The following is a 24067-nucleotide window of genomic DNA, read 5'->3' on the forward strand; positions in this document are numbered from 1 at the left end:
CCAGAGCACCCGGAGGCCCCGAGGGCCGCTTGAAGGGCAGAGGGTGGAGACCTGTCCAGCAGGGTCCCTGCAGGCTGGCTCGTTCTCTGGGCAAAGCTCTCCTGCATCTCTGGGACGCCATCCATGGGCTTGGGCTAGAGCCGGTGAGGCAGCAGCTGCCTGCCCTGCACCCCAGGTGCTGTCTCCCTCATCCCCCGTGGGGCTGCAGCAGTAGTGTCCTGAGAGTTAAAGGGCTGGGCTTCAGCATCCTGTTGAGGTCAGGCCCCCTGGAGCCCACCCTCCAGCAGTGAGCCCTCCCAAGGCACCGCAGGGCCTGGAGTCTGGGGATTTCACCCCAACTCTGTTTGGTGCAGCTCCTGCTGCTCGATGCCACACCAACGAATCCAACCACTCCCCTTTTCCTGGATGAGATGGTCTCTCTCCTGCCACAGGAAACTCCGATGGCACTTCCCAGCCCAGCCACGGCAGCCACCTCAGTAACAAGACCATCTCCTTGACTGAGTTCCAGCCAGGCTCCTTGGAGCCTCTCCACTCGGCCTCAACTTTGGCTTGTAAAGACTTGAGCAGACACTAACAGTGTCTAACAGCTTCTGGCCGCACCCCTAGGCCGACCCCTGCCCCGTCAACACCTGCCTGAGAAAGCTCCGTGCACCAGAACTGACTGACTGCTCCAACCCCGACCTCCCTTTCTCAGGGCATCTGCTGAAAGGCCTGCGACCACACGTCCTTCTGTCTGTTCCCGAGGTCTGTGCATTTCCTGTGACCCAGGAGGGCCTTTCTCAGGACCTGAGAGCCACTCCCTGAAGTGTCCCCATTGGGAAGATGGGGCCGGTGTCTCCAGGCTCTGGGAGGACAGAATCCTGACCTCAACAGTGGCCAGCATGGACACAGCGGGCCCCATCCCAGGGATACTGACCAGCGCTGGGCAACTTTTCCCTTCCCCGATGACTGAGCCCCGAGCACCCTCCCTGCTCCCTGTACCATCTCCCTTTACAAGGCTGTCGCCTCTGCACAGATGAAGGTGTGTTCAGGTCTTGCTGGACTCTTTCTTCTGTTGCAATAGTTATTTCTGTTGAAAATCTGTCCTTGCTATGTGACCTAGTGCCCAGCTTTATCTTTGAAAATGTCTGTCTCCACCTCTGCCTCTCCAGCCTGGTCCCCGTTTCTGGCACCCAACATGTCTCTTACGGGCTGAATTTTGCCCCAGAATGAATCACACACCAGGTTTCACCCAGACCTGATTAAGGTGATATTTTGATGAGATTTTAGGCTGAGAATTGATGCGGAAAGGGCTAAGACTTGGGGATGCTGAGATAGGATCAATGTATTTTGCATGTGAGAAGAACATGAATTTTGGGGACCAGAGTATGGACTGTTATGAGTTACGTTGTGACCCCGACAAATTCATATATTGAAGTCTTAATCCCCAGCCTCACAATGTGACTGTGTTTGGAGATGGGGTCTTTACAGAGCTCATTACGTTCCTATGAGATCACTAATCTAATCTGATGTGTGTTCTTCTAAGAAGAGAAGCTTAGGACGCGGGCACACAGAGGGATGGCCATGTGAGGACCCAGGGAGGAGACGGTGTGTATAAGCCAAGGAGAGAGGGCTTGAGAGAAACCAGCCCTGCCTGCATCCCGATCTCAGATTCCTGGTCTCTAGGCCTGGGAGGATGGATGTCTGGGGTGCGAGCCGCCCCTCTGTGGTCCTGAGCTGACTCACACAGATCTGACACCCACCTCTTGATTCTGGAAGGCCCTCTGTGTGGCTCTGCCTGGCCAGCCTGAGCCAGCTCCCAGGCCTCAACCCAGCTTGTCCTGGAAGCCCTGCCCCATGCAGAGTGACCAGGGCAGGCAGCACCGTGCCCAGCAGGAGGAGAAACTGCATCCATGTAGGCAAGAGGAGAAGCCCCGGGGGTCCATGTAGCGACAGGGGCCAGGGAGGGCCGCGTGGGCAGTGCGTGTGGCTGCAGGAGGTGGGGGGCATGTGCAGGGAGCCCTCGAGGTGCAGCTCGACCAGCCACCTCCCGACTCTGCTTCCCACCGTGCGCGGGACGTGCGTGAACACAGGAAGGCTGCTCCCATCACAAAGTACAAGACTTAAAAAGGATATTTTATTGTCATCAAAAACGAGAAACATTAAAGATGATTAATGAGCTTTAGAAAATTTAAAAGAAGAAAAAAGCTACCAAAGCTGAAATCGTGGCACCTCCTTCCAGTGAGGCCGGGAGTCCTCCCTGACGGCCGAGGCAGGCGCTTGCCGCGCTCCCGCTGGTGCCTCCCTTCCTGTCTGCGGATTCTGCGTGACATTCACCAAACGGCGTGACGCGGGCAGCAGAGCGTGGGAGCCTCTGTCCGGCAGTCAGTGGCCAGCAGCCCCGCTTTCCCAAGGCCACGGGCACCCTCTGTGCCGTCTTGCGTCTCCACCTCCTGCCCCCAGAGTGGCTGCTTATTCCTGCTGCACGTGACTTGGGGCTGGACTTCAGCCTCTGTGATGAGTTGTGCTGTGTTCACGCTCCTGGCTCTCCTGGTGTCCCTCCACCTCTCTCCCCGGTGCTCCTGGGCCGCCTCTGTCCTCAGGCCCCACCAAGGCTGAGTCTTGCCTGCCTGGGACCTGGTCACCAGGCTTCCTCTGGGAGACCTGTCTGGGCAGATGCCCACCCCTTCCTTGGGCTGTCCTCGCCCTTGCCCTGTAGGGCTCCTGCAGCGACCACGTGGCCCGGGCTCTTCTCTGAGTGATCTCCGTGGAGTGGAGTGGGTGGGAGGTGGCCGTGTCCTTGGCCTGGCCCTGGTCCCTCCTCTCCCCAGTGCAGACTCTGGGGCTGGCTGTCCCTGTGGGTCGAGTTCCACCCGAGAATCCAGCGGCGTGGGCAGGCAGCCAAGGGGCGGTGCTGGCACCGAGACCCTGTTCCATGGGAGGCTTCTTCCCAGGAGCCGGAGAGCAGCGTGCTTGGCTTGAAATAAGAACAACCTCATTCCTCATGTCAGTTCCCAGGAGTGCCCAGAACGGAGGCTGGCTGGCTGCGGGCTGGGAGGAAGGCCGTCTGACTGAGCCTTCGCAGCTCTCCGAAGCCTCCCCAGCAGGTCCTGATGGTGCTGTGGCTTCCCCGCCTTGGTGGCTGATGCTCCCACTCACCATGTGGAAACCACACCTGTGTTCAGGATTCTGGCGTGGACGGGGTTGGCTCCAGGGCCAGCTCCTGCCTGGGTGGGCTCCTGGTATGCCGGCCGCTGCCTCCTTTTGTGTGAGCACCTGGTGGGCCAGAGGGCAGGGATGTCCTGCTGAGGGGACATCTGGCCCCCAGCGCCCTGCATGCACCAAGCAGTGGAGGTCTGGGGTAGACCTGCTATGCACAGGGTCTGGAAGGGGGCGTGTCAGGGGTTAGAGGGCGACTGCGAGGCCAGAGAGCCATGGGGTTGAGGGTGGCAAGGTCTGGGGGCAGGTGTGGCCTGGGTGGTGGCTGAGCATGGCCCATGACTCCTGTGTGGGGTCTGGGTGGCCCTGGACACCCTGCAGAGGTTGACCCTAGGCCCCCTGCCCGATCATGTTCCTGTAGTCGGGGATGATGGTCTGCTTCAGGTCCACCACCGAGGAGAAGATCCACTTCACCTGTTGGCAAGGCACAGCACAGGAGTGAGAGAGGCCACGGCCCTGCCCCCGAGGCTCACCCACCCCTCAGGCTACCGAGGTCATAGCCCTGCCCCCGAGGCCCACACATCCCTCAGGCCACCCAGGCCACAGCCCTGCCCCCGAGGCCCATCCCCTCTTCAGGGCACCCAGTTGCCAGAGCCACACCACTGCCTACTCTGAGGCTTGGACATGGAGAGCAGAGCCAGGGCACCGACAGCATGTGGACAGTACAGAAGACAGTGTCAGGGACAGCGTGGGGGACAGGTGGAGACTACACTTGGGGACAGTGTCAGGGACAGGTAGAGACACCATGGGGGAGTGTTGGGGACAGGTGGGGACAGCATGGGGGACAGTGTTGCATACAGGAGGGGACAGCATGGAGAACAGTGTCAGGGACAGGTGGAGACAGCGTGGGGGAGAGTGTCAGAGACAGGTGAGGACAGCATAGAGGAGAGTGTCGGGGACAGGTTGGGACATCGTGAGGGACAGTGTTGCGTACAGGAGGCAACAGCGTGGGGGATAGTGTCAGGGACTGTAGGTGACAGAGTGGGAGACAGTGTCAGGGACAGGTGGAGACTATGTGAGGGACAGGTGGGGACAGCATGGAGGAGAGTGTCGGGGACAGGTGAGGACAGCGTGGGGGATAGTGTCAGGGAGAGATGGAGACAGTGTGGAGGACAGCATCAGGGACAGGTGGGGACCGCGTGGGGGATAGTGTTGCATATAAGAGGGGACAACGTGGGGGACAGTGTCAGGGATTTTAGGGGACAGAGTGGGAGACAGTGTCAGGGACAGGTGGAGACTGGGGGACAAGTGGGGACAGCATGGGTGACAGTGTCGGGGATAGGAGGGGACAGGAGGGGACAGCATGGGGGATAGTGTCAGGGGGACAGGTGGGGACTGTGGGGGACAGTGTTGGGGACGGACAGCATGGGGGACAGTGTTGGGGACAGCATGGGGGACAGTGTCGGGGACAGGTGGGGACTGTGGGGGACACTGTCAGGGAGAGGAGGGAACAGCATGGGGGACAGTGTTGGGGACAGGTAGGGATAGCATGGGGGACAGTGTCAGGGACCGGGGACAGTGTGGGGGACAGCGTCAGGGACAGGTGGAGACAGTGTCGAGGATAGTATTGGGGACAGGTGGGGACAGCATGGGGGACAGTGTCAGGGATAGGAGGAGACAGGAGAAGACAGCATGGGGACAATGTCAGGGACAGGAGAAAAGAGCATGGGGACAGTGTTGGGGACAGGTGGGGATAGTGTGGCCTACAGTATCTGGGACTGGTGGGCACAGTGTGTTGGACAGGGTCGGAGACAGGTGGGTAGAGCATGGGGGATAGTGTTGGGGACAGGTGGGGACAGTGTGGGGGACAGCATTGGGGAAAGGTGGGGACAGCATGGGGGACAGTGTCAGGGACAGGTGGGGACAGCATGGGGGACAGTGTCAGGGATGATGGACAGCATCAGGGACACATGGAGACAGCATGGGGGACACTGTTGGACAGGTGGGTACAGCATGGGTCACAGTGTCAGAGACACTGGGGACACAGTGGGGGACAGTGTCATGGACAGTTTATGACAGTGTGGGGGACAGTGTCGGACAGCTGGGGACAGCATAGGGGACAGCATCAGGGACAGGTGGGGACAACATGGGGGACAGTGTCAGGGACAGGTGGAGACAGCCTGGGGGACACTGTTGGACAGGTGGGGACAGCATGGGGGACAGTGCCAGGGATAGTTTGTGAGAGACTGGGGAACGGTGTCAGGGACAGTTTGTGACAGCATGGGGGACAGTGTCAGGGACAGCTGGGGACAACGTGCGGCCGACCTTGAAGAAGGTGACGGTGGCACTGTAGCACACGCTTAGCAGGAAGAGTGTGATGAAGATGGTGATGGTCGTCCACAGCCCGTCCAGCTCCCCGTCCTGCGCCTCCGCACAGCTCTCCTCCAGTTGCAGCTCTGGACAGGAAGGGGGTGGTCAGTGCTGTGTCCCTCTGGGCTCGGGCCTCTGGGGGCGATTCCCTCTGTGGCGGGGCCCAGGATGTAGGGCCCGGCCGGGATGGGCCAACAGTGTCCTGAGGTCAGCTCCCCGCAGCTGCTCGCCCTGTGCACCAGCTTTGGCCCCGGGGCCCAGCCAGACACCCGGCCCTAGATAGCGACCCGGCTCTCAGCAGGACCCACTCCCCGTCTCCCGTGTCCCTCCCTGAGGCCCAGAGGGCAGGAGGATGGCGAAGCCCACCCCTCATGTGACCCCAGCTGCAGGGAAGGGCAGTACTGGGAAGTGGGCCAGAGCCAGGGACGCGATGTGGCGTGTGTTCCCCTGTGTGTGGGGGCCTGTGTGTGTGCGGCGGCTGCAGGGGCTCTGCTGTGAGAGGAGGGCTGGGTTTGTCTGAGCTGGTCAGCATGTGGACAAGCTGCTGAGTGGCTCGTAGGCCTGGAGGTGCTGCTTGGGGCTCGTGGGGGCATGTGTCCGCGGAGTGTTCACGTGTGCGGGGACCTTGCTCTGGTCTGGGTGCTGTGCAGGTCGCCCGTGTGAGGCGTACGTGTGTGTGTGGTGGCTGTGTGGCCAGCCAACCTCAGTGCGGGGTTTAATGGGTCTGGGCTGAGTGTGTGTGTGGGCATCTGGACCAGTCCCTCCACAGGGCCCGAGAGTGCGTGTCCCCAGGAGTCGGTTATGTCCCCATGTGGGTGCGAGGCTGGGCAGGGCTGCCAGGGGTTAGTGTCGTGGGGCAGATGGGTGAGGGAGGGCCTGTCCCTTCGCACATGGACTAGGCGTGCCCCCGAGTGGGCAGGGGGTCTGAGGACAGGGAGCTCACAGATCAGGACAGTCTCCTACAGAGGCGGGGGCTGTGTGCCTGTCCCCAGGGGGCTCCTAGGCTTCTGGTGGCCCAGCCCAGGGCAGCTGCTGCTGGAGGGAGGGCCTCGCTGGCAAAGCCCCCCACCCCGCCGAGGGCGGCCCCTGGCTGAGCCCCACCCTAGGTGGCCGAGGCACACCTGCACAGCCTGGGCCAGTGTGGGGTCAGTGGGACCCGCTCGGCCTCCCTCATGCCCCTCAGGCTTCAGACTCGGCCTGACCCGCGCAAAGAACCATCAGAGTCTCGCAGGGGCCCAGGGCAGCGCTGGGTGCTTTATTTCCATGCCGGGCGCCTGGGAAGTACGTACACGGGTGCGGGCCAAGCATCCTCGCGCCACCCCGAGAGCCCGGGGGGCGGGGGCTTGCCGGGTGTCGCCCTCATTTACCCGGAGACAGGGAGAGGCTCTTCTGGGTGTAGTGGTTGTGCAGAGCCTCATGCATCACGGAGCATGAGAAGACGTTCCCCTGCTGCCACCTGCTCTTGTCCACGGTGAGCTTGCTGTAGAGGAAGAAGGAGCCGTCGGAGTCCTGCACGGGTGGGGTGGTCTTGTAGTTGTTCTCCGGCTGCCCGCTGCTCTCCCACTCCACGACGATGTCTCTGGGGTAGAAGCCTTTGACCAGGCAGGTCAGGCTGACCTGGTTCTTGGTCAGCTCCTCCCGGGACGGGGGCAGGGTATACACCTGCGGCTCTCGGGGCTGCCCTGTAGGGACAGAGGTTGGCACAGCGGTCACTCCCAGGGCAGAGGGTGGGCCGAGCCGGCCTCTGTCCTCGTGGCCCTCACGCCCCGCGGGTCTCACCTTTGTCTTTGGAGATGGTTTTCTCGACGGGGGCCGGGAGGGCTTTGTTGGAGACCTTGCACGTGTACACCTTGCCGTTTAGCCAGTCCTGGTGCGTGACGGTGAGGACGCTGACCACGCGGTACGTGCTGTTGTACTGCTCCTCCTGCGGCTTCGTCTGGGCATGGCGTACCTCCACGCCGTCCACGTACCAGTTGAACTTGACATCAGGTTCGTCCTGGCTCACGTCCACCACCACGCATGTGACCTCAGGGGTCCGGGAGATCATGAGGGTGTCCTTGGGTTTTGGGGGGAAGAGGAAGACTGACGGTCCCCCCAGGAGTTCAGGTGCTGAGGAAGAGATGGAGGTGGACGCGTCAGCACCCAGGCAGGACCTGTCCCTGGACACAGGCCACTCTAGGGCACTTGTCCCACATTCAGCTGGAGAGCGAGGCCGGGGCTGGCTTACCTGGGCACGGTGGGCACGTGGGAGGTTTGCTGCTACCACATGTTTTGATCTCTGCAGAGAGAAGATTGGGAGTTACTGGGATCTGGGAGGAGAGAAGGTGTCCCAGCTGAGGGAGTGGAGAATTTGGCCTTTGGGGTGGGCTTAGGTCAGCAACAGGGTCCTCCCCAATATGGCTCTTGGCAGGTCTGAGCCCAGCACCTGCCCCTGTGTGTGCAGGGCCTGTGGCTGCCCCGAGTCTGGTGGAAAGAGCCAGAAGACCCTCTCCCTGAGCATGAGTGGGGTGGGCAGAGGCCTCTGGGTGAGGAGACAGACGGGTCCTGCCCTGCTGCCCTGGGCTGGGGCTGCGCAGCCAGGGTTTGTCCAGGCAGGAGGGCCGAGCCTGGCTTCCAGCAGATACCCCCCTCCCTCGCTGGCCTCTCACCAACTCTCTTGTCCACCTTGGTGTTGCTGGGCTTGTGGTTTACGTTGCAGATGTAGGTCTGGGTGCCCAAGCTGCTGGAGGGCACGGTCACCATGCTGCTGAGGGAGTAGAGCCCTGAGGACTGTAGGACAGCCGGGAAGGTGTGCACACCGCTGGTCAGGGCGCCTGAGTTCCACGACACTGTCACGGGTTCAGGGAAGTAGTCCTTGACCAGGCAGCCCAGGGCCGCTGTGCTCTCGGAGGTGCTCCTGGAGGAGGGCGCCAGGGGGAAGACCGATGGGCCCTTGGTGGAGGCTGTAAGAGAGGTGGCGCCATGTGACTACGGTGTGGGACAGAGCTGGGCCCAGGGCGCAGAGGCCCCTCTGTTCTTGTCTCTCAGTGAGGGTCCAGTGTCTGGGCTCCCGGGCATTGGGTGTGCACCTGGCTGGTGCCACCTGCCTCACCTTGGCCCCCTCCCTGCCCCAAAGGTAAGGTCAGGCCCAGCCTGCCCCAGAAGGCTTGCAGGAGCGGCGGCCCTGTGGTACCCTTCAGCAGGCACCCCTGCAGCCTAGGAGGCGGGGCTGGGCAGCCGGGTTAGTGCTCTGTGTCTGCAGGGAGTCAGCACAACCCAGGGCCTCTAGCTTGGCCTCGGCTCTGGCCATCGGTGCCACCTCAGGAACGGCTCATGCCCGTCGGCCTCACTCCAGCCTTTTATGGGTGCCTGGCTTGACCAGTGGCCACTGTTCTCAGATGGCTTCTCGTGGGTCCCCCGAACCCCCTGACCCTGCCGCCCCAGTGTGGCCCTCCCCTAGTGAGTGGGCCTGACTTGCCCAGGGCCCTGGTCGTAGCCTGCCCTCTGCCCTCCAGGGCCCTGTTTTTCTGTGCAGCAGAGGGGCCAGACACTGCATAGGGTCAGCACCCTCAGCCCCAGGGCCCCGGAACCTCCTGCCTTGGAATAGCCCCCTGGGAACCCCCTCCTCAGCGTCTCCCCGCTTTCCCCTTAGCCCCAGTGTGCACCATCCCAGGTCAGGGCCCTGAGTGCATTGATGCCCCATGCCTCCCCAGTGTCCTGCATTACTTCCGGAGGCTGCGTCACCACACCCTCACCCTCCCAGCCCTGGCCTGGCCTTCTTGGCCACCAGCCCACCTCCTCTGTCTCCAGAGCTTCCCCCGGCAAGGTCCCTGCTGGGCTCAGCCCAGTCCCCCCAGCACAGGTAGGAGCCTTGCAGCTGCCCTTGGCCTTCCCTACCCTGCATGGCACCAGGACCCTCAGGCCACAGGGAGGCCCCATTTCTCTCTGCCGCTGGCCCAGTGGCCCTGGAGTCCCACTGCAGGTCAGGTGTGCCCTGACCTCTGAGGAAGGTAAGTGCCCTGCCCCCAGCCAGGCCATCCCCTCTGCTCAGCCCCAGGGCCCTGCTCACTACCCCTTCCCCTCACCTGCACCACAGGCTCTGGCTGAGTCTGCCTAGGCCCTGAACGGGCCCCTCTGGCTCCCCTGTGCTTGTACACTGCCCTGCACCACCTCCACTCAGCTTCATTGTGCTGGTGGCCCTGGCTCCTGGCAGCCCATCTTGTTCCTTCTGGAGTGCCAGCCTCAGAGGCCTTCCTGCCCAGGGCCCACTGGGGTCAGCCCTGGTCTCAGCACACGTTCCCCTGCATCCGGACCTGCCCCTGCCTGTTAGCTGAGCCCTGAGCTCTGAAATGCCTTCCCTTCTCCATCCTAGCTCGCCCTTGCCAACTGCTCAGTGGGATGGGCTCACACCCCCTTCCCTTCACCAGGAGGCTGCACTGTGCTTTCACCAGCCCTCAGCTGTCAGCTGCCAGCAACTGCCCAGCTCCTGCCGAAGTCTAGGAGCTGAGTGCTGCCTCCCAGCGGCCTGCTCACCTGTGGCTGCTGTGTCCTGAGCTCTAGTGCCTGTTCCCTGCTTGTCCTGCCTCCCACCAGCCCTGCTCATCTGAAACGGGTCTGCCCTGGTCCCCAGAGCTCCAGGAGCTGCCGCCTGCTTCTCCTGCCCCCACCTGCCCCAGTTCAGCTGCATCTGCTCTGCCCTGGTCTCCTGAGCTCCAAGAGCTGCCCCCTGCTCATTCTGCCTCCCACCTGCCCCTCCTCACCTGCCGCTGCTCTGCCCTGGTCCTCCAAGCTCCAGTGCCTGCCCCTTCCTTCTCTTGCTTCCCACCAGCCCCTGCTCAAGTGCAGGTGATCTGCCTTGGCTCTCTGAGCTCTAGGGTCTGCCCACCTGCTCCCCCTGCTTCCCACCGGCCCTGCTCACCTGCAGCTGCTCTGCCCTGGCTCCCTGAGGCTGAGCCTCAGTCCTGCTCACCTTCTGATGCTCTCCGCTTGTCCCCTGAGCTCCAGGAGCTAACCCCTACTTGTTCTACCTCCCACCAGCCCCTGCTTACCTGTGGCTGCTCTACCTGGTCCCCTGAGCTCCAGGGACTGCCCCCTGCTCCTCCTGCCTCCTCCCGACCCCTCCTCACCTGAGACTGCTGTGCCCTGGTGCTCTGAGCTCCAGAAACTGCCCCCCTACTGCTCCTGCTTCCTACCAGCCCCTGCTCACCTATGGATGATCTGCCCTGGCTCCTGGAGCTCCAGGGGCTGCCCCCTGTTCGTCCTGCCTCCCACCAGCCATGCTCACCTTCTGATGCTCTGCCTTGATCCCCTGAGTTCCAGGAGCTGCCCTCTGCTTGCCCACCTCCCCCTGAGCCCTGCTCATCTTCGACTGCTCTGCCCTGGTTCTCTGAGCTCCAGGGGCTGGCTCCTGCTCCTCCTGCCTCCCACCTGCCCCTCCTCACCTGCGGCTGCTCAACCCTGGTCCCCTGAGCTCCAGGGGCTGCCCCCTCCTTTTCCTGCTTCCCACCAGCCCCTGCTCACGTGCAGGTGATCTGCCTTGGCTCTCTGAGCTCTAGGGGCTCCCCACCTGCTCCCCCTGTTTCCCACCGGCCCTGCTCACCTGTAGCTGCTCCGCCCTGGCTCCCTGAGGCTGAGCCTCAGTCCTGCTTACCTTCTGATGCTCTCCCCTTGTCCCCTGAGCTCCAGGAGCTAACCCCTACTTGTTCTACCTCCCACCAGCCCCTGCTCACCTGCGGCTTCTCTACCTGGTCCCCTGAGCTCCAGGGGCTGCCCCCTGCTCCTCCTGCCTCCTCCCTACCCCTCCTTACCTGAGGCTGCTGTGCCCTGGTGCTCTGAGCTCCAGAAGGTACCCCCTGCTCCTCCTGCTTCTTATCAGCCCCTGCTCACCTGCGGCTGCTCTACCTGGTCCCCTGAGCTCCAGGGTCTGCCTCCTGCTCCCCGACCTCCCACCAGCCATGCTCACTTTCTGATGCTCCGCCCTGATCCCCTGAGTTCCAGGAGCTGCACCTCTGCTTGCCCACCTGCCCCTGAGCCCTGCTCATCTGCAGCTGCTCTGCCCTGATCCTGAGTTCCGGGGCCTTCCCCCTGCTCATCCTGCCCGCCACTGGCCCCTGTTCACCTTCAGATACCCTCCCCTGATCCCCTGAGCTCCAGAAGCTGTCCCCTGCTCCTCCTGTCTCCCACCTGCCCCTCCTCACCTGCAGCTGCTCTGCCCTGGTCCCCTGAGCTCCAGGAGCTGCCCCGTACTTGTCCTGCCTCCCACCAGTCCCTGTTCACCTTCAGATGCCCTCCCCTGCTCCCCTGAGCTCCAGAAGCTGTCCCCTACTCCTCCTGCCTCCCACCTGCCCTGCTCACCTGAGGCTGCTCTGCCCTGATCCCCTGAGCTCCAGGGGCTGCCCCCTGCTCGTCTTGCCTCTCACCAGCCCTTGCTCACCTGCAGCTGCTGTGCCCTGGTCACCTGAGCTCCAGGGGCTGCCCACTGCTTGTCCACCTCCCACCAGCCATACTCACCTTCTGATGCTCTGCCCTGGTTCCCTGAGCTGCAGGTGCTGCCCCTGCTTGCCCATCTCCCACTGAAGCCTTCTCATCTGTGACTGCTCTGCCCTGGTTCCCTGAGCTCCAGGGGCTGTCCCCTGCTCCTCCTGCCTCCCACCAGACCGTGCTCATCTGCGGCTGCTCTGACTTGGTCCCCTGAGCTCCAGGAGCTGCTCCCTGCTTGCCCATCTCCCATTGAGCCCTTCTCACCTGCAACTGCTCTGCGCTGGCTCTATGAGCTCCAGGGGCTTCCCCCTGCTCATCCTGCTCCCCACCAGCCTGTTCACCTTCAGATGCTCTGTCCTGGTCCCCTGAGTTCCAGGAGCTGCCCCCTGGTCCTCCTGCCCCCCGCCAGCCCCCGTTCACCTTCAGATGCCCTCCCCTGCTCCCCTGAGCTCCAGAAGCTGTCCCCTACTCCTCCTGCCTCCCACCTGCCCTGCTCACCTGAGGCTGCTTTGTCCTGATACCCTGAGCTCCAGGGGCTGCCCCTTGCTCGTCCTGCCTCTCACCAGCCCTTGTTCACCTGTAGCTGCTGTGCCCTGGTCACCTGAGCTCCAGGGGCTGCCCCCTGCTCTCCTGCCTCCCACCTGCCCCTCCTCACGTGCGGCTGCTCTGCCATGGTTCCCTGAGCTCCAGGAGCTGCCTCCTGCATGTCCTGCCTCCCACCAGCCCCTGTTCACCTTCAGATGCCCTCCCCTGCTCCCCTGAGCTCCAGAAGCTGTCCCCTACTCCTCCTGCCTCCCACCTGCCCTGCTCACCTGAGGCTGCTTTGTCCTGATACCCTGAGCTCCAGGGGCTGCCCCCTGCTCGTCCTGCCTCTCACCAGCCCTTGTTCACCTGTAGCTGCTGTGCCCTGGTCACCTGAGCTGCAGGGGCTGCCCACTGCTTGTCCACCTCCCACCAGCCATACTCACCTTCTGATGCTCTGCCCTGGTTCCCTGAGCTCCAGGTGCTGCCCTTGCTTGCCCATCTCCCACTGAACCCTTCTCATCTGTGACTGCTCTGCCCTGGCTCTATGAGCTCCAAGGGCTGCCCCCTGCTCTCCTGCCTCCCACCTGCCCCTCCTCACCTGCGGCTGCTCTGCCATGGTTCCCTGAGCTCCAGGAGCTGCCTCCTGCATGTCCTGCCTCCCACCAGCCCCTGCTCACCTTCAGATGCCCTCCCCTAGTTCCCTGAGCTCCAGGAGCTGCTCCCTGCTTGCCCATCTCCCACTGAGCCCTTCTCATCTGCGATGGCTCTGCCCTGGCTCTATGAGCTCCAGGGGCTTCCACCTGCGCATCCTGCCCCCCACCGGCCCCTGTTTACCTTCAGATGCTCTGTCCTGGTCTCCTGAGCTCCAGGAGCTGCCTCCTGCTCCTCCTGCCCCCACCTGCTCTGTGCACCTGTGGCTGCTCGGTCCTGGTCCCCTGAGCTCCAGTGCCTGCCCCCTGCTCATTCTACCCTCCCTCAACCCGGGGCAGCAACGTCACTCAGGCCACTGTTGCCCCCTGCCTGTCCTGGCACCCTCTGTCCAGGTTTGGGCTCTTTATTCTGGCCTCATTTTTGTTTTAGCGGCATTTGGCTTGTTCCCTACGCTGTGGAGACCCCTGTGTCCAGTCAGGTCTCCCCAGCAGAGCCCCTTGCTCTTGCCCATGTCCCCCTCCTGGATGAGCTCCTGGATGCTCCTGTCCCCGCACTGCTCCTGCTCTGGAAGCCTGTCCATTGCTCCCCGTCAGCTCCTGGAACCCATGGAGCCTCAGCCGCTTCCCTTGCTCCAGGCCTGCTGTGCTCTGGGCCTTTCTGGGCCTCCCTGGACTCTTCCTTTCTCCCACGTATGCACTCAGCACAGCTCTCTCCTCCTCTCTGCTGCTGACCACAGCCCTGCTCCCCACCAGCAGGTGCCCTAGCCCCATCAGCTGGCTCTGAGCCCAGCCCCTGTCCCTTCCCTGTCCCTGCCTCTGCCTCTGGGCTCCTTCACTTCCACCCTCCCATCCTGCTGCCACATCAACCTCCCTGCTCTGCTCCCGGCTCACCTGCTGTCCTTGGTCCTGGCTGAGAAGAGGGCCCCACGGCCAGCACTGCTGACCCTGCCCTGGGCTCCGGTGATGCTGCCGGCCTGGACAAGCCCCTCCATTCACCTGCGGCCTCACCTCCTCCCTCGCTCTGCTGCCTCCTCAGCTCAGGTCAGTCCTGCTCATGGTGATACCACCCCATGGCTGGCTCTGCCGCATCCTGTATGTTCCTCGTGATCCCAGCCCGGTGGTCCTGGAGGCCTCAGTCAGCCTCTAGTGCAGTCCTGCCCTGTTGACTGGGAAGCCCCTGCCCGCGGGCCCCGTCGTCTGGCACTGGGTGGGCATCGGTGCCTGAAGCCTGCCCACCTCCGCCATGCTGGCTCTGCTTGGGCCTCCATGTGGGGCCGGCCTCGCCCCCAGCGTCTCCCCAGCCTCTTGCAGTCTGTTCAGCAGCTCAGGTCCAGGAGACCCACGGCTGGCCCCAGGCTCTGTCCTTCTCCGAAGCCTGTGCTCCTGCCCTGTGCTGACCCCACTCATCGAGGTGGGGGTCCCAGCCCTTCCTGCTCTGTCGCGGTTCATGTGGGCGGCCCCGCCCCCACTGTCAGCCGCTATTTGTCCTCCTAGGAAATCACAGCTCGGCCCCCAGGTCCCCAGGGGTGTGAACTCCACACTGCAAAGACTAAGAACAGGATTGAAACCGGGGGCACTGCTTACTTCCTGAAGTTCCCTTTTCTTCTGGTGGTTTGTGTGTCAGAGGGCGAGGGGGAGTCCAGACACAGCCGAGGCTGCCTCCTGGGTGTGTGGGGACGGGGGTGGTGGGTGCCCCTTACTCACGGGAGAAGGTGGGGCGCCTGGACCTTGTGCACTGCTCTCTTCTCTGTCTCCGAGTCCCTGGGGCTGGACTGAGACTGGCAGTGATCATGACCATTCTTCCCACGGCCCGAGTCTCTCAATACCTGGGCCTCTCACCTGAGCCTTCTGGCCCCCACTAGGCCCTGGTGGCTGCTTTTTGCCTGGGCGTCTCTCCAGGTGGCTCTCACTCATGGTGCAGGGAGGGGAATGTGAGCCCATCGCACTGAGCAGTTGGCAAGGGCGAGCTGGGATGGAGAAGGGAAGGCGCTCCAGGGCTCAGGGCTGAGCTCACAGGCAGGGGTGGGTCTAGCTACAGGGGAAATGTGTGCTTGAGACCAGGAGGGTCCCAGGGCTGGCCCAAGTGGACACTGTGTAGGAAGTCCTCTGAGGCTGGTGTTCCAGAAGGAACAAAATGGGCTGCCAGGGGCCAGGGCCACCAGCTCTACTCCTGGGGGCCAAGGGGTCGTGGAGATGGATGAACACACTGAAGCTGAGTGGAGGTGGTGCAGGGCAGTATACCAGCAGAGGGGAGCCAGAGGGGCCCATTCAGGGCCTGGGCAGACTCAGCCAGAGCCTGTGGTGCAGGTGAGGGGAAGGGGTCGGGGCAGGGCCCTGGGACTGAGCAGAGGGGATGGCCTGGCTAGGGGCAGGGCACTTAGCTTCCTCAAAGGCCAGGGGCACACCCCACCTGCAGTGAGACTCCAGGGCCACTGGACTACCAGCAGAGAGAGAAATGGGGTCTCCCTGGTGCTGGGGATGCTGGCACCATGCAGGGTAGGGAGGGCCAAGGTCAGGTGCAAGGCTCCTACTTGTGCTGGGGGAACCTGGACTGAGCTCTGCAGGGACCTTGGCAAGCGGAAGCTCTGGAGAGAAGGAGGAGCTGGGCGAGGACGAACGTGGAGGTGTGAGGTAGCAGGGGATGGGATGAGGCCAGAGGACTGGGCAGACCAAAAACCTGAGGAGGTGTCACACAGGAAGTGTCCTGAATGAAACAGGAAGTGTCTGGAATGGAATAGGAAGCATCCAGAATGGAGCAGGAAGCATCCAGAATGGAGCAGGAAGCATCCAGAGTGTAACAGGAAGCATCCAGAATGGACACCTGCAAAGGGAAATTGTGTCCCTCCCACTCAATGTGCTCTCCACAAGGATCTGGCCCTCACCTCTGTCCCTGCTGGATCCCTGAGCTGTCACCATTCCTGCCCTCAGAGAGAATGTCCAGGAGACAGGTGGAGGTGCACGTGTGGGTCCCTGAGGAAATCCATCCTCCAGCCACTGGCTCCCAGTTGGCTCCCAGTCTCTGGTTCTGGCTTCACGCCATGGAACTCATCATGGGCTCAACCTCCCAGCCTGGGGGAGGATGGAGTGAGGGGCCCCACAATGCCCATGGCACACCCAGGGGGCTGGGGAGACTGCACTGGGCTCGAGTGGGGAGGCCTTATGTTGGCCGTGGGACTGGCAGTTCAGGACAACACCCATATCCCTTAGCTAAGTCCCTGGCAACATAGCACCCCAGACTGCATGGCTTAAAAAACAGAAGTTTATTCCGTCCTGCTTCTGGAGGCCAGGTATCTGAGATGGTTGGCTTGGTGAGGCTGACTCCTCTGTGTCACGGGAGACTCTGTCCCAGGCTCTCTCCTGGCTGCTGGGCGTTGCCGGCCGTCTCTGCCGCTCCTGGCTTGTGGGAGCAGCGCCATCTTCACAGGGCGTTCTCCCCACCTGCTGTCTGTGCCCAGATGCCCCCTTTTGATGGGGACAGCAGTCATATCAGATCAGAGGCTCGCCGTACTCCAGGGTCACCTCATCTGAACTTGATTGCACCTGCAAAGACTCTTGTTTTCAAACAAGGTCGCATTCTGAGGTCCTGGGGGTTAGGACTTTAACACATGAATTTAGAGGGGACACATTTTAACCCATGACAGTTTGCCCTCTGCTCCCCCCATAATCATGTCCTTCTCACATGCAAAATCCCTGCATCCCATAGCAGCACCTCCAAGATGGCTAACCCCTTCCAGCACCAACTCTTAGTCCAAAATCTCAAAATCTCAGCTAAATGTCACCTGCATCAGGTATGGGAGAAACCCAGGCTGAGATTTATTCTAGGGTGAAATTCCTCTCCGTATGTGGACCTTTGTAACAGGGCAAGAAGTTACCTGCTTCCAAAGTAGAGTGATGGGACAGGCATAGGCTGGACATTCCCATTCCAAAAGGGATACATTGGAAGGGAGAGAGGAGCCATGGGTCCCAAGCAAGCCCAAAACCCAGTAGGGAAAACTGCATTAGATTTTTTTTGAAGAAAACAATATACTTTTATTTTACCTGTTTAAAACATTTTTTATTATTGTTTTTAATTGATGCATAATAATTGTATACATTTTGGGGTATATTGTGATATTTGGATACATATATACAATGGGTGATGATCACATCAGGGTAATTAGTATTGGGGGAGTGCACCCCCAATATTTCAACATAGGTTCTTTGTGTTTTCCATAATTGTTGGCCGACTGAGAAATACAGACAGACAAATAAAGAAATAAGAAGAGAGGAATTTTACAGCTGGGCTGCTGGGGGTGACGCCACATATCGGTAGGACTGTGATGCCTACTTGAGTCTCAGACCAGCAAGTTTTTTGTTAAGGGTTTCAAAAAGGGAGGGAATGTAAGAACGGGGAGTAGGTACAAAGATCACATGCTTCAAAGGGCAAAATCAGAACTACTAATAAGGGTCTAACAAAGATCACATGCTTCTGAGGGAACAGGACAAAGGGCAAAAGCAGAACTACTGATAAGGATCCAAGAAAGATCACAAGGCAAAGGGCAAAAGCAGAACTACTTATAAGGGTCTACGTTCAGCAGTGCACATATTGTTTTGATAAGCATCTTGAACAACAGAAAACAGGGTTCGAGAGCAGAGAACCAGTCTGACCACAAATTTACCAGGGCTGAGTTGTTGCTCACCCTAATAAGCCTACTGCAGCAGATGAGGGTGTATCTCAGTCCTTATCTCAACCGCATAAGACAGACATTCCCGGAGTGGCCATTTATGGACCACCCCCCAGGAATGCATTCCTTTCCTAGGGTATTAATATTAATATTCCTTGTTGAGAAAAGAGTTTAGTGATATCTTCCCTACTTGCACATCCATTTGTAGGCTCTCTGGAAGAAGAAGAATATGGCTCCTTTTGCCCGACCCCACAGGCAGATAGACCTTATGGTTGTCTTCCCTTGTTCCCTAAAAATCGCTGTTATTCTGTTCTTTTTCAAGGTGCACTGATTTCATATTGTTCAAACGCACATGTTTTACAATCCATTTGTACAGTTAACACAGTTATCACAGTGGCCCTGAAGTGATGTACAGCCTCAGCTTATGAAGATAACAGGATTAAGAGATTAAAGTAAAGACAGGTATAAGAAATTATAAAAGTATTATTTGAGAACTGATAAATGTCCATGAAATCTTCACAATTTATGTTCCTCTGCTGCGGCTCCAGCCGGTCCCTCCATTCGGGGTCCCTGACTTCCTGCAACAATTAGCATATCCATCACCTCAAACATTTATCACTTCTTTGTGCTGGGAACATTCAAAATCTGCTCTTCTAGCCATATGAAAATATACAATAAATTGTTGTTAGTTATAGTCACACTATGGAGTTAGAGAACACCTGGACCTATTCTGCCTAGTTGACTGTAATTTTGTATTTATTAACCAACCTCTAGCTATCCCCATCTGGTCCCATTCCCAGCCTCTGGTTACCACTATCCTACTCCCTATTTCTATGAGATCAACTTATTTGGCTTCCATATATGAGTGAGAACATGTGATATTTGACTGTCTGTGTCTAGCTTTATTTCACTTAACGTGTCCTCCAAGCTCATCCATGTTGCCTCAAATGACAAGATTTCATTCCTTTTCATGGCTGAATAGAATTCCTGTGTGTGTGTGTGTGTGTGTGTGTGTGTGTGTGTGTGTATAACACTACATTTTCTTTATGCATTCGTCTGTTGATGGACATGTGGGTTGATTCCAACACTGGCATTGTGAATAGTACTGCAATGAACATGGAGTGCAGATATCTCTTTGACATAGGTTTCCTTTCCTTTGGATAAATACCCAGTAGAGGATGGCTGGATCATGGGACAGTACTCATTTCCATTTTTTGAGGAAGCTCTTTACTGTTTTTCAATGGCTGTGCTAATTCCAAAGGCAAGATTTCAACCAATAGTGCATTCAAGCTCCCCTTTCTCTGAATCTTTGATAGCAGTTTTTTCTTTTTTGTCTTTTTAATAATGGCCATTCTAACTGGGGAGAGATTATATCTCATTGTGGCTTCGATTTGCTTTTTGCTTTTGTTTAGTAATGCTGAGCACTTTCTCATGTATCTGTTGGCCATTCATATATCTTCCTTTTAGAGATGTCTATTCAGTTCCTTTTTTGATTTTAAAAATTTTAAAATATTTTTTATTTGCCTATTTTTAATAAAAATATTTGTTTTCTTTTCTGTTTAGTTGTTTGAGTTTCTAATATCTTCTAAATATTAGTCCCTTGTTGGATGGAGAGTTTGCAAATATTTTCTAACATTCTGTAGATTGTCTTTTCACTCTGTTCATTGTTTCCTCCTGCTCAAGTGATCCTCCTGCCTTGGCCTCCCAAAGTGCTGGAATTAGAGGCATAAGCCACTGCATCTGGCCTGGTATCATTGGCTTGCTCCAGAATTTAGAGAAAAACTTTCAACTCTTGCGTGTTCAGTATGATGTTGGCTACAGGTTTGTCACATATAGCTCTTATAGTGTTGAGGTATACTCCTTCAATACCTATTTTGCTGAGAATTTTTATGAAGGGACATTGGATTTTATCAAATACTTTTTCTGTGTCTGTTATGATGATAATATGGTTTTTGTCCTTCATTCTGTTGATGTGATTTGCATATGTTGAATCATCCTTGCATTCCTGGGATAAATCTCACTTGATCATGGTAAATGTGTTTTTAATGTGATGCTGGATTCAATTTGCTAGTATTTGGTTTAAGGTTTTCATCTATTATCTTCATCAGAGTAATTAGCCTATAGTTTTCTTTTTTTGTGTGTCCTTGTCTGGTTTTGGAATCATGATAATAATCACATAATCTTAATCATAATCATAATCACCATAATAGTGGCCTCATACAAGGAATTTATGAGAATTCCCTCCTCTTCAATTTTCTGGAAGATTTTTCAGAAGAATATGTATTAGTTTTTTTAGTGTTTGGTAGAATTCCCCAGTAAAGCCATTGGGTTACAGTCGAATTGACATTTTGATTGGAATGTCATTGGTATTTCAACAGGAATTTCTTTGGGCTTTCCTTTGATGGGAGCTTTTTATTACGGATTCAATCTCAATGCTCATGACTGGTTTGTTCAGGCTTTCTATTTCTTCTTGGTTCAATCTTGGTAGGTTGTATTGTCGAGAAATATACCTGTTTGTAGGTTTTCTAATCTGTTGGTGAATGGTCTGTTTATGCTAGGTTTTCTAATCTGTTGGTGTACAGTCTCTAATGATCCTTTGTGTTTCTGTGGTATGAGTTGTAATGTTTCTTTTTCATTTCTGATTTCATTCACTTGGGTCTTTTTTGTTTAGTCTAGCTAATTATTTGTCATTTTTGTTTACCTTTTGAAAAATTCAATTTTTCCTTTTGTTGATCTTTTTTTAGTCTGAATTTCATTTATTTCTGCTCTGATCTTTATTATTTCTTTCTTTCTACTAATTTTGGGTTTAGTTTGTTCTTGATTTCCTAGTTCCTTCGCATGCATTTTTCAATGATGAGATTTATTTGAAATCTCTCTATTTTTTGTGTAGGTATTTATTGCCATAAACTTCCATCTTAATGCTGCTTCTTGCTGTATCTTATAAATTCTAGTACGTTGCATTTCTATTTTCATTTTCTTTGTTGACATTCTGAAATTCCCTTCTTAATTCCTATTGGTCATTCAGGAGTATATTGTTTAATTTCCCATGTCTTTGTACAGTCTTAAAAGTTCCTTTTATTGATTTTGAGTTTTATTGTGGTCATAAATGATATTTGATATAATTTTAGTTCTTTTAAATTTGTTGAGACTTGTTTTGTGACTTACCGTATGGTCTGTCCTGGAGAATGTTCCATGTGCTGATGAAAAGAATGTGTATTTCACAGCTGTTGGATGAAATGTTGTGTAAATATCTGTCAGAAGCATTTGGTCTAAAGTGCTTTTTAAATTGAATGCTTCTTTGTTGACTTTCTGTCTAGATTATCTGTTCAGTGCTGAAAGTGGTGTTGAAGTTCTCAACTACCATTGTATTGGGATCTATCTCTTCCTTTCTTCTGCTTGATCAAATCTGGTGTTGAAGCTCATCACTGTATTTTTAAATTTTATTCATTGAATTCTTCACCTGCAGAATTTTAGTTTGGTTCTTTTTTATTTCTATCTCTGTTGAGTTTTTGAGTCATACTGTAAATTACTTTCCTGAATTCATTGAATTGTTTATCTGTTTGCTTGTATCTTATTGAGTTATCTGAAGATCATTATTTTGAATTCCTTTTCCAGCAATACATTGATTTCTTTTTCATTGAGGTCTATTAATGAGAGTTATGTTCCTTTGGTGGTGTCATATTTCCTTGCTTTCTCGTGTTTATTGTGTTCCTGCATTGATGTCTGTGCATCTGGCGAAATAGTCACCTCTTCCAAACTTTCAAGAGTGGGATTTTAGAAAAAGAATTTCACCTGCCGTTGGGTTTAGTGTTTTGGTTGGGAAAGTGTGATGACTCTGTTTCTGAATAGGTGCAGTGGCAGAGCCTCCGTGCATCTTCTTCAACTGCATTCAGCCTCAGCAATAACTGTGGGCACTTCAGTGGCCTAGGCTGTAGATGTTTGTGGATGTAGCGGTGGCATAAGTTTTTAATGTACTCAGTGTCCAGGGCTTTTGGAGTCCTCTTCTTCTTGTTTCTGCACAATGGGGAGACTTAGTCAAGGGGCTCTCTCTCGGTGGCAGGTCTAATGTGACCAATGTGCAGCTGCAGTGCTGCTGGGTTCCAGGTGTAGAAAATTGGAGTAGCTGTGCAGCTGGGGTCCTAGTCTCCTGGTTTCAAGAATCTACTGTGGCACCTGGGTCTTGGGGTGTAGGTTCAGTTTCTGTGGCAAGGTTGGATTAGGTTGCTCACAGTGCTAGGATCTGTGACTTTGAGGCACCCCTTGACAGTTTTTGCTCAAGGGGCCAGGTTGCAGCTGTGAGTCTATTCCTGGGGGGTGCAGCATTGGTCCAACTCTAGGAAAGAAGGGGTGTTCTGGGGGTGTGGATCTGGGGAATAAGGGATGGCTGCAATTTGGGAAACTGAGCCAATGGGGCAAAATGGAAACTTTGGTCCCAGGGGACGAGGCACTGTGTGGTATTGACTGTAGACTCTAGGATGGTGGGGCTCAGCAGGATCCCAGACTCTGTGAGACCAGGTACAGAGGCAGCAAGTATCCCAAGATGGCAGAGCATAGCTGTAATTTGGGCCTTGGTAGGGTGCAGGCAGGGAACAGCACAGTACTGATTCTACTTCCCAGGGAGAGGGTGCCTCAGCAGCTCAGACTCTAGGGGCCTAGGCAAGCTCCAGGGAAGCAGGGCACTACGGTTGTTTGCCCTGTCAGGTGAGATGTCACAGCTTAGCCACTGCTCTGTTTCCCTGGGACATAGGGTGCTATATCAGCTCAGCCTTGGGATGTGCTGTTGCTCAGCTTAAGCCAGGGCACTGATTCCCTAGAGGGTGATGTGTTGCTTCAGCTCAGGCCTTCTCCACTGTAAGGAAAGGTCTGCATTTACGTATCGGTGGGTGTGATTGTTCTGAGTGTCCCGGGCACCATTTCCATAGGATACAGGTTGCTGCTTCAGCCTAGGTACTGCAGCGTGTGACCTTCTGGGTGGCCAAGGCATTATTTCCTGGGATGCAGGGTGATGCTTCAATGTAGACACTAGAAAGGCATGATTCTTCTGCATGGCCAAAGTCCTGTTTTGCTAGGAGGCAAGAAACTGCTTTAGCTTCGACTCAAAGGTTCGGGGGAGGGGTGGGTGGAGCTGATCCACTTGACTCTGTGAGGAAGGGTTTAATAGATGCCCATACCTTGACTTGGAGACATCGGGCCACTAGTCTGGGTTGTTTGGTGGCAGCTTAGCCTCAGGGACGAAGGGGAGCTGTGGCTACTCACTCCTTGAGTAAGACACATTCCAGCCAAAGTTCCTATTCCAGTGTGGTGAAGCCTAGCCATGTGGGAGTGGGGTACGGTGTCAGCACCTTTTTTGGGGAGCACAGCTGTGTGGCCTCCAGGCAACTCCCTCTAGTGCAAACTGCAGGGGACTGCAGTGGCAAGGTCTGCAGGTGTCCAAGGTGTTAGTGGGTGCCCCTGGGATCCTCTTGCTTACCTACTCATGTCAGAAGTTCCTCCTGATTCCCAGATAATCCTGGTTGGGCGAAGGAGTGGTGGAGGCCGTGTGTTTCCTTCTGTTGTCTATGTGGCCAGCCCACATCTCTGTGCGTATCAGGGTTCCTGTTACTCCTCTGATGCACTCAGTGCTCTCCCTCAGTTATTTTCATAAAATAGAGTTGTATAGTCACTGTTCTGGCTGTCTTTATGAGGATGATGAGCACTAGGGGCTTCTAGTTGGCCCTTTATTAGATTTAAGGCTCAAGATTCATCCTCCTCAGTTAATGCTCCGTCTTCGAGGCCCACTGGGGTGGCCCCACGCTCTGGGCCATGGTGGCCACAGCAGTCCCAACAGCCTCCTCACCTGTGGCTCTGATCTCAAAGTCTCTCTTTCTTCATTTCGTCTGGTCTCATTTTTTTTTTTCATGACAGTCTTTACTTTTACATGATTATTAGTACACTGAGTAATAAGATGTAACAAGTTCTTGAATTCTATCATCTAGTAATTTTGATTAAGAAGCTGAAGCAATTATACTAGCAGTATTCACTGTTCTAGTTATTAGCAGGAATGGACTACTTTAAGGCTGGCTGATGCTTCACACAGGTTACAAAAACTACTACTTTTTCATAGATGAAGCCCCTGACCTTCAAAAAAGCATTAAGGAGAAAATGATTTAATTCCTTCCTTTCTTCAAAGGATTGCTTTGTTTTATTTTTTCTTTTAAACTTGATATAAGAAAGAAAAAGTCAACAGTGATATATACATATATATATATGTACGTATATATA

General features: G+C 56.0%; 3 gene segments (V, D, J or C); all 3 read right to left on the minus strand.

Moving 5' to 3' along the window:
• The window catches only part of LOC104673311, a 191967-nt gene that overhangs the window by 89287 nt on the left and 78613 nt on the right, over positions 1-24067 (minus strand).
• The window catches only part of LOC104674290, a 168727-nt gene that overhangs the window by 64546 nt on the left and 80114 nt on the right, over positions 1-24067 (minus strand).
• Positions 6734-24067, minus strand: part of LOC104670082 — a 97606-nt gene continuing 80272 nt past the window's right edge. The window contains 5 exon segments of the C gene segment in view: positions 6734-7190; positions 7288-7617; positions 7736-7786; positions 8157-8450; positions 13327-13671. Of these exon segments, the coding sequence occupies positions 6868-7190; positions 7288-7617; positions 7736-7786; positions 8157-8450; positions 13327-13456 (1128 nt within the window).

Source organism: Rhinopithecus roxellana, chromosome 5 (assembly GCF_007565055.1).
Source record: "Rhinopithecus roxellana isolate Shanxi Qingling chromosome 5, ASM756505v1, whole genome shotgun sequence".
NCBI classification, from domain to species: Eukaryota; Metazoa; Chordata; class Mammalia; order Primates; family Cercopithecidae; genus Rhinopithecus; species Rhinopithecus roxellana.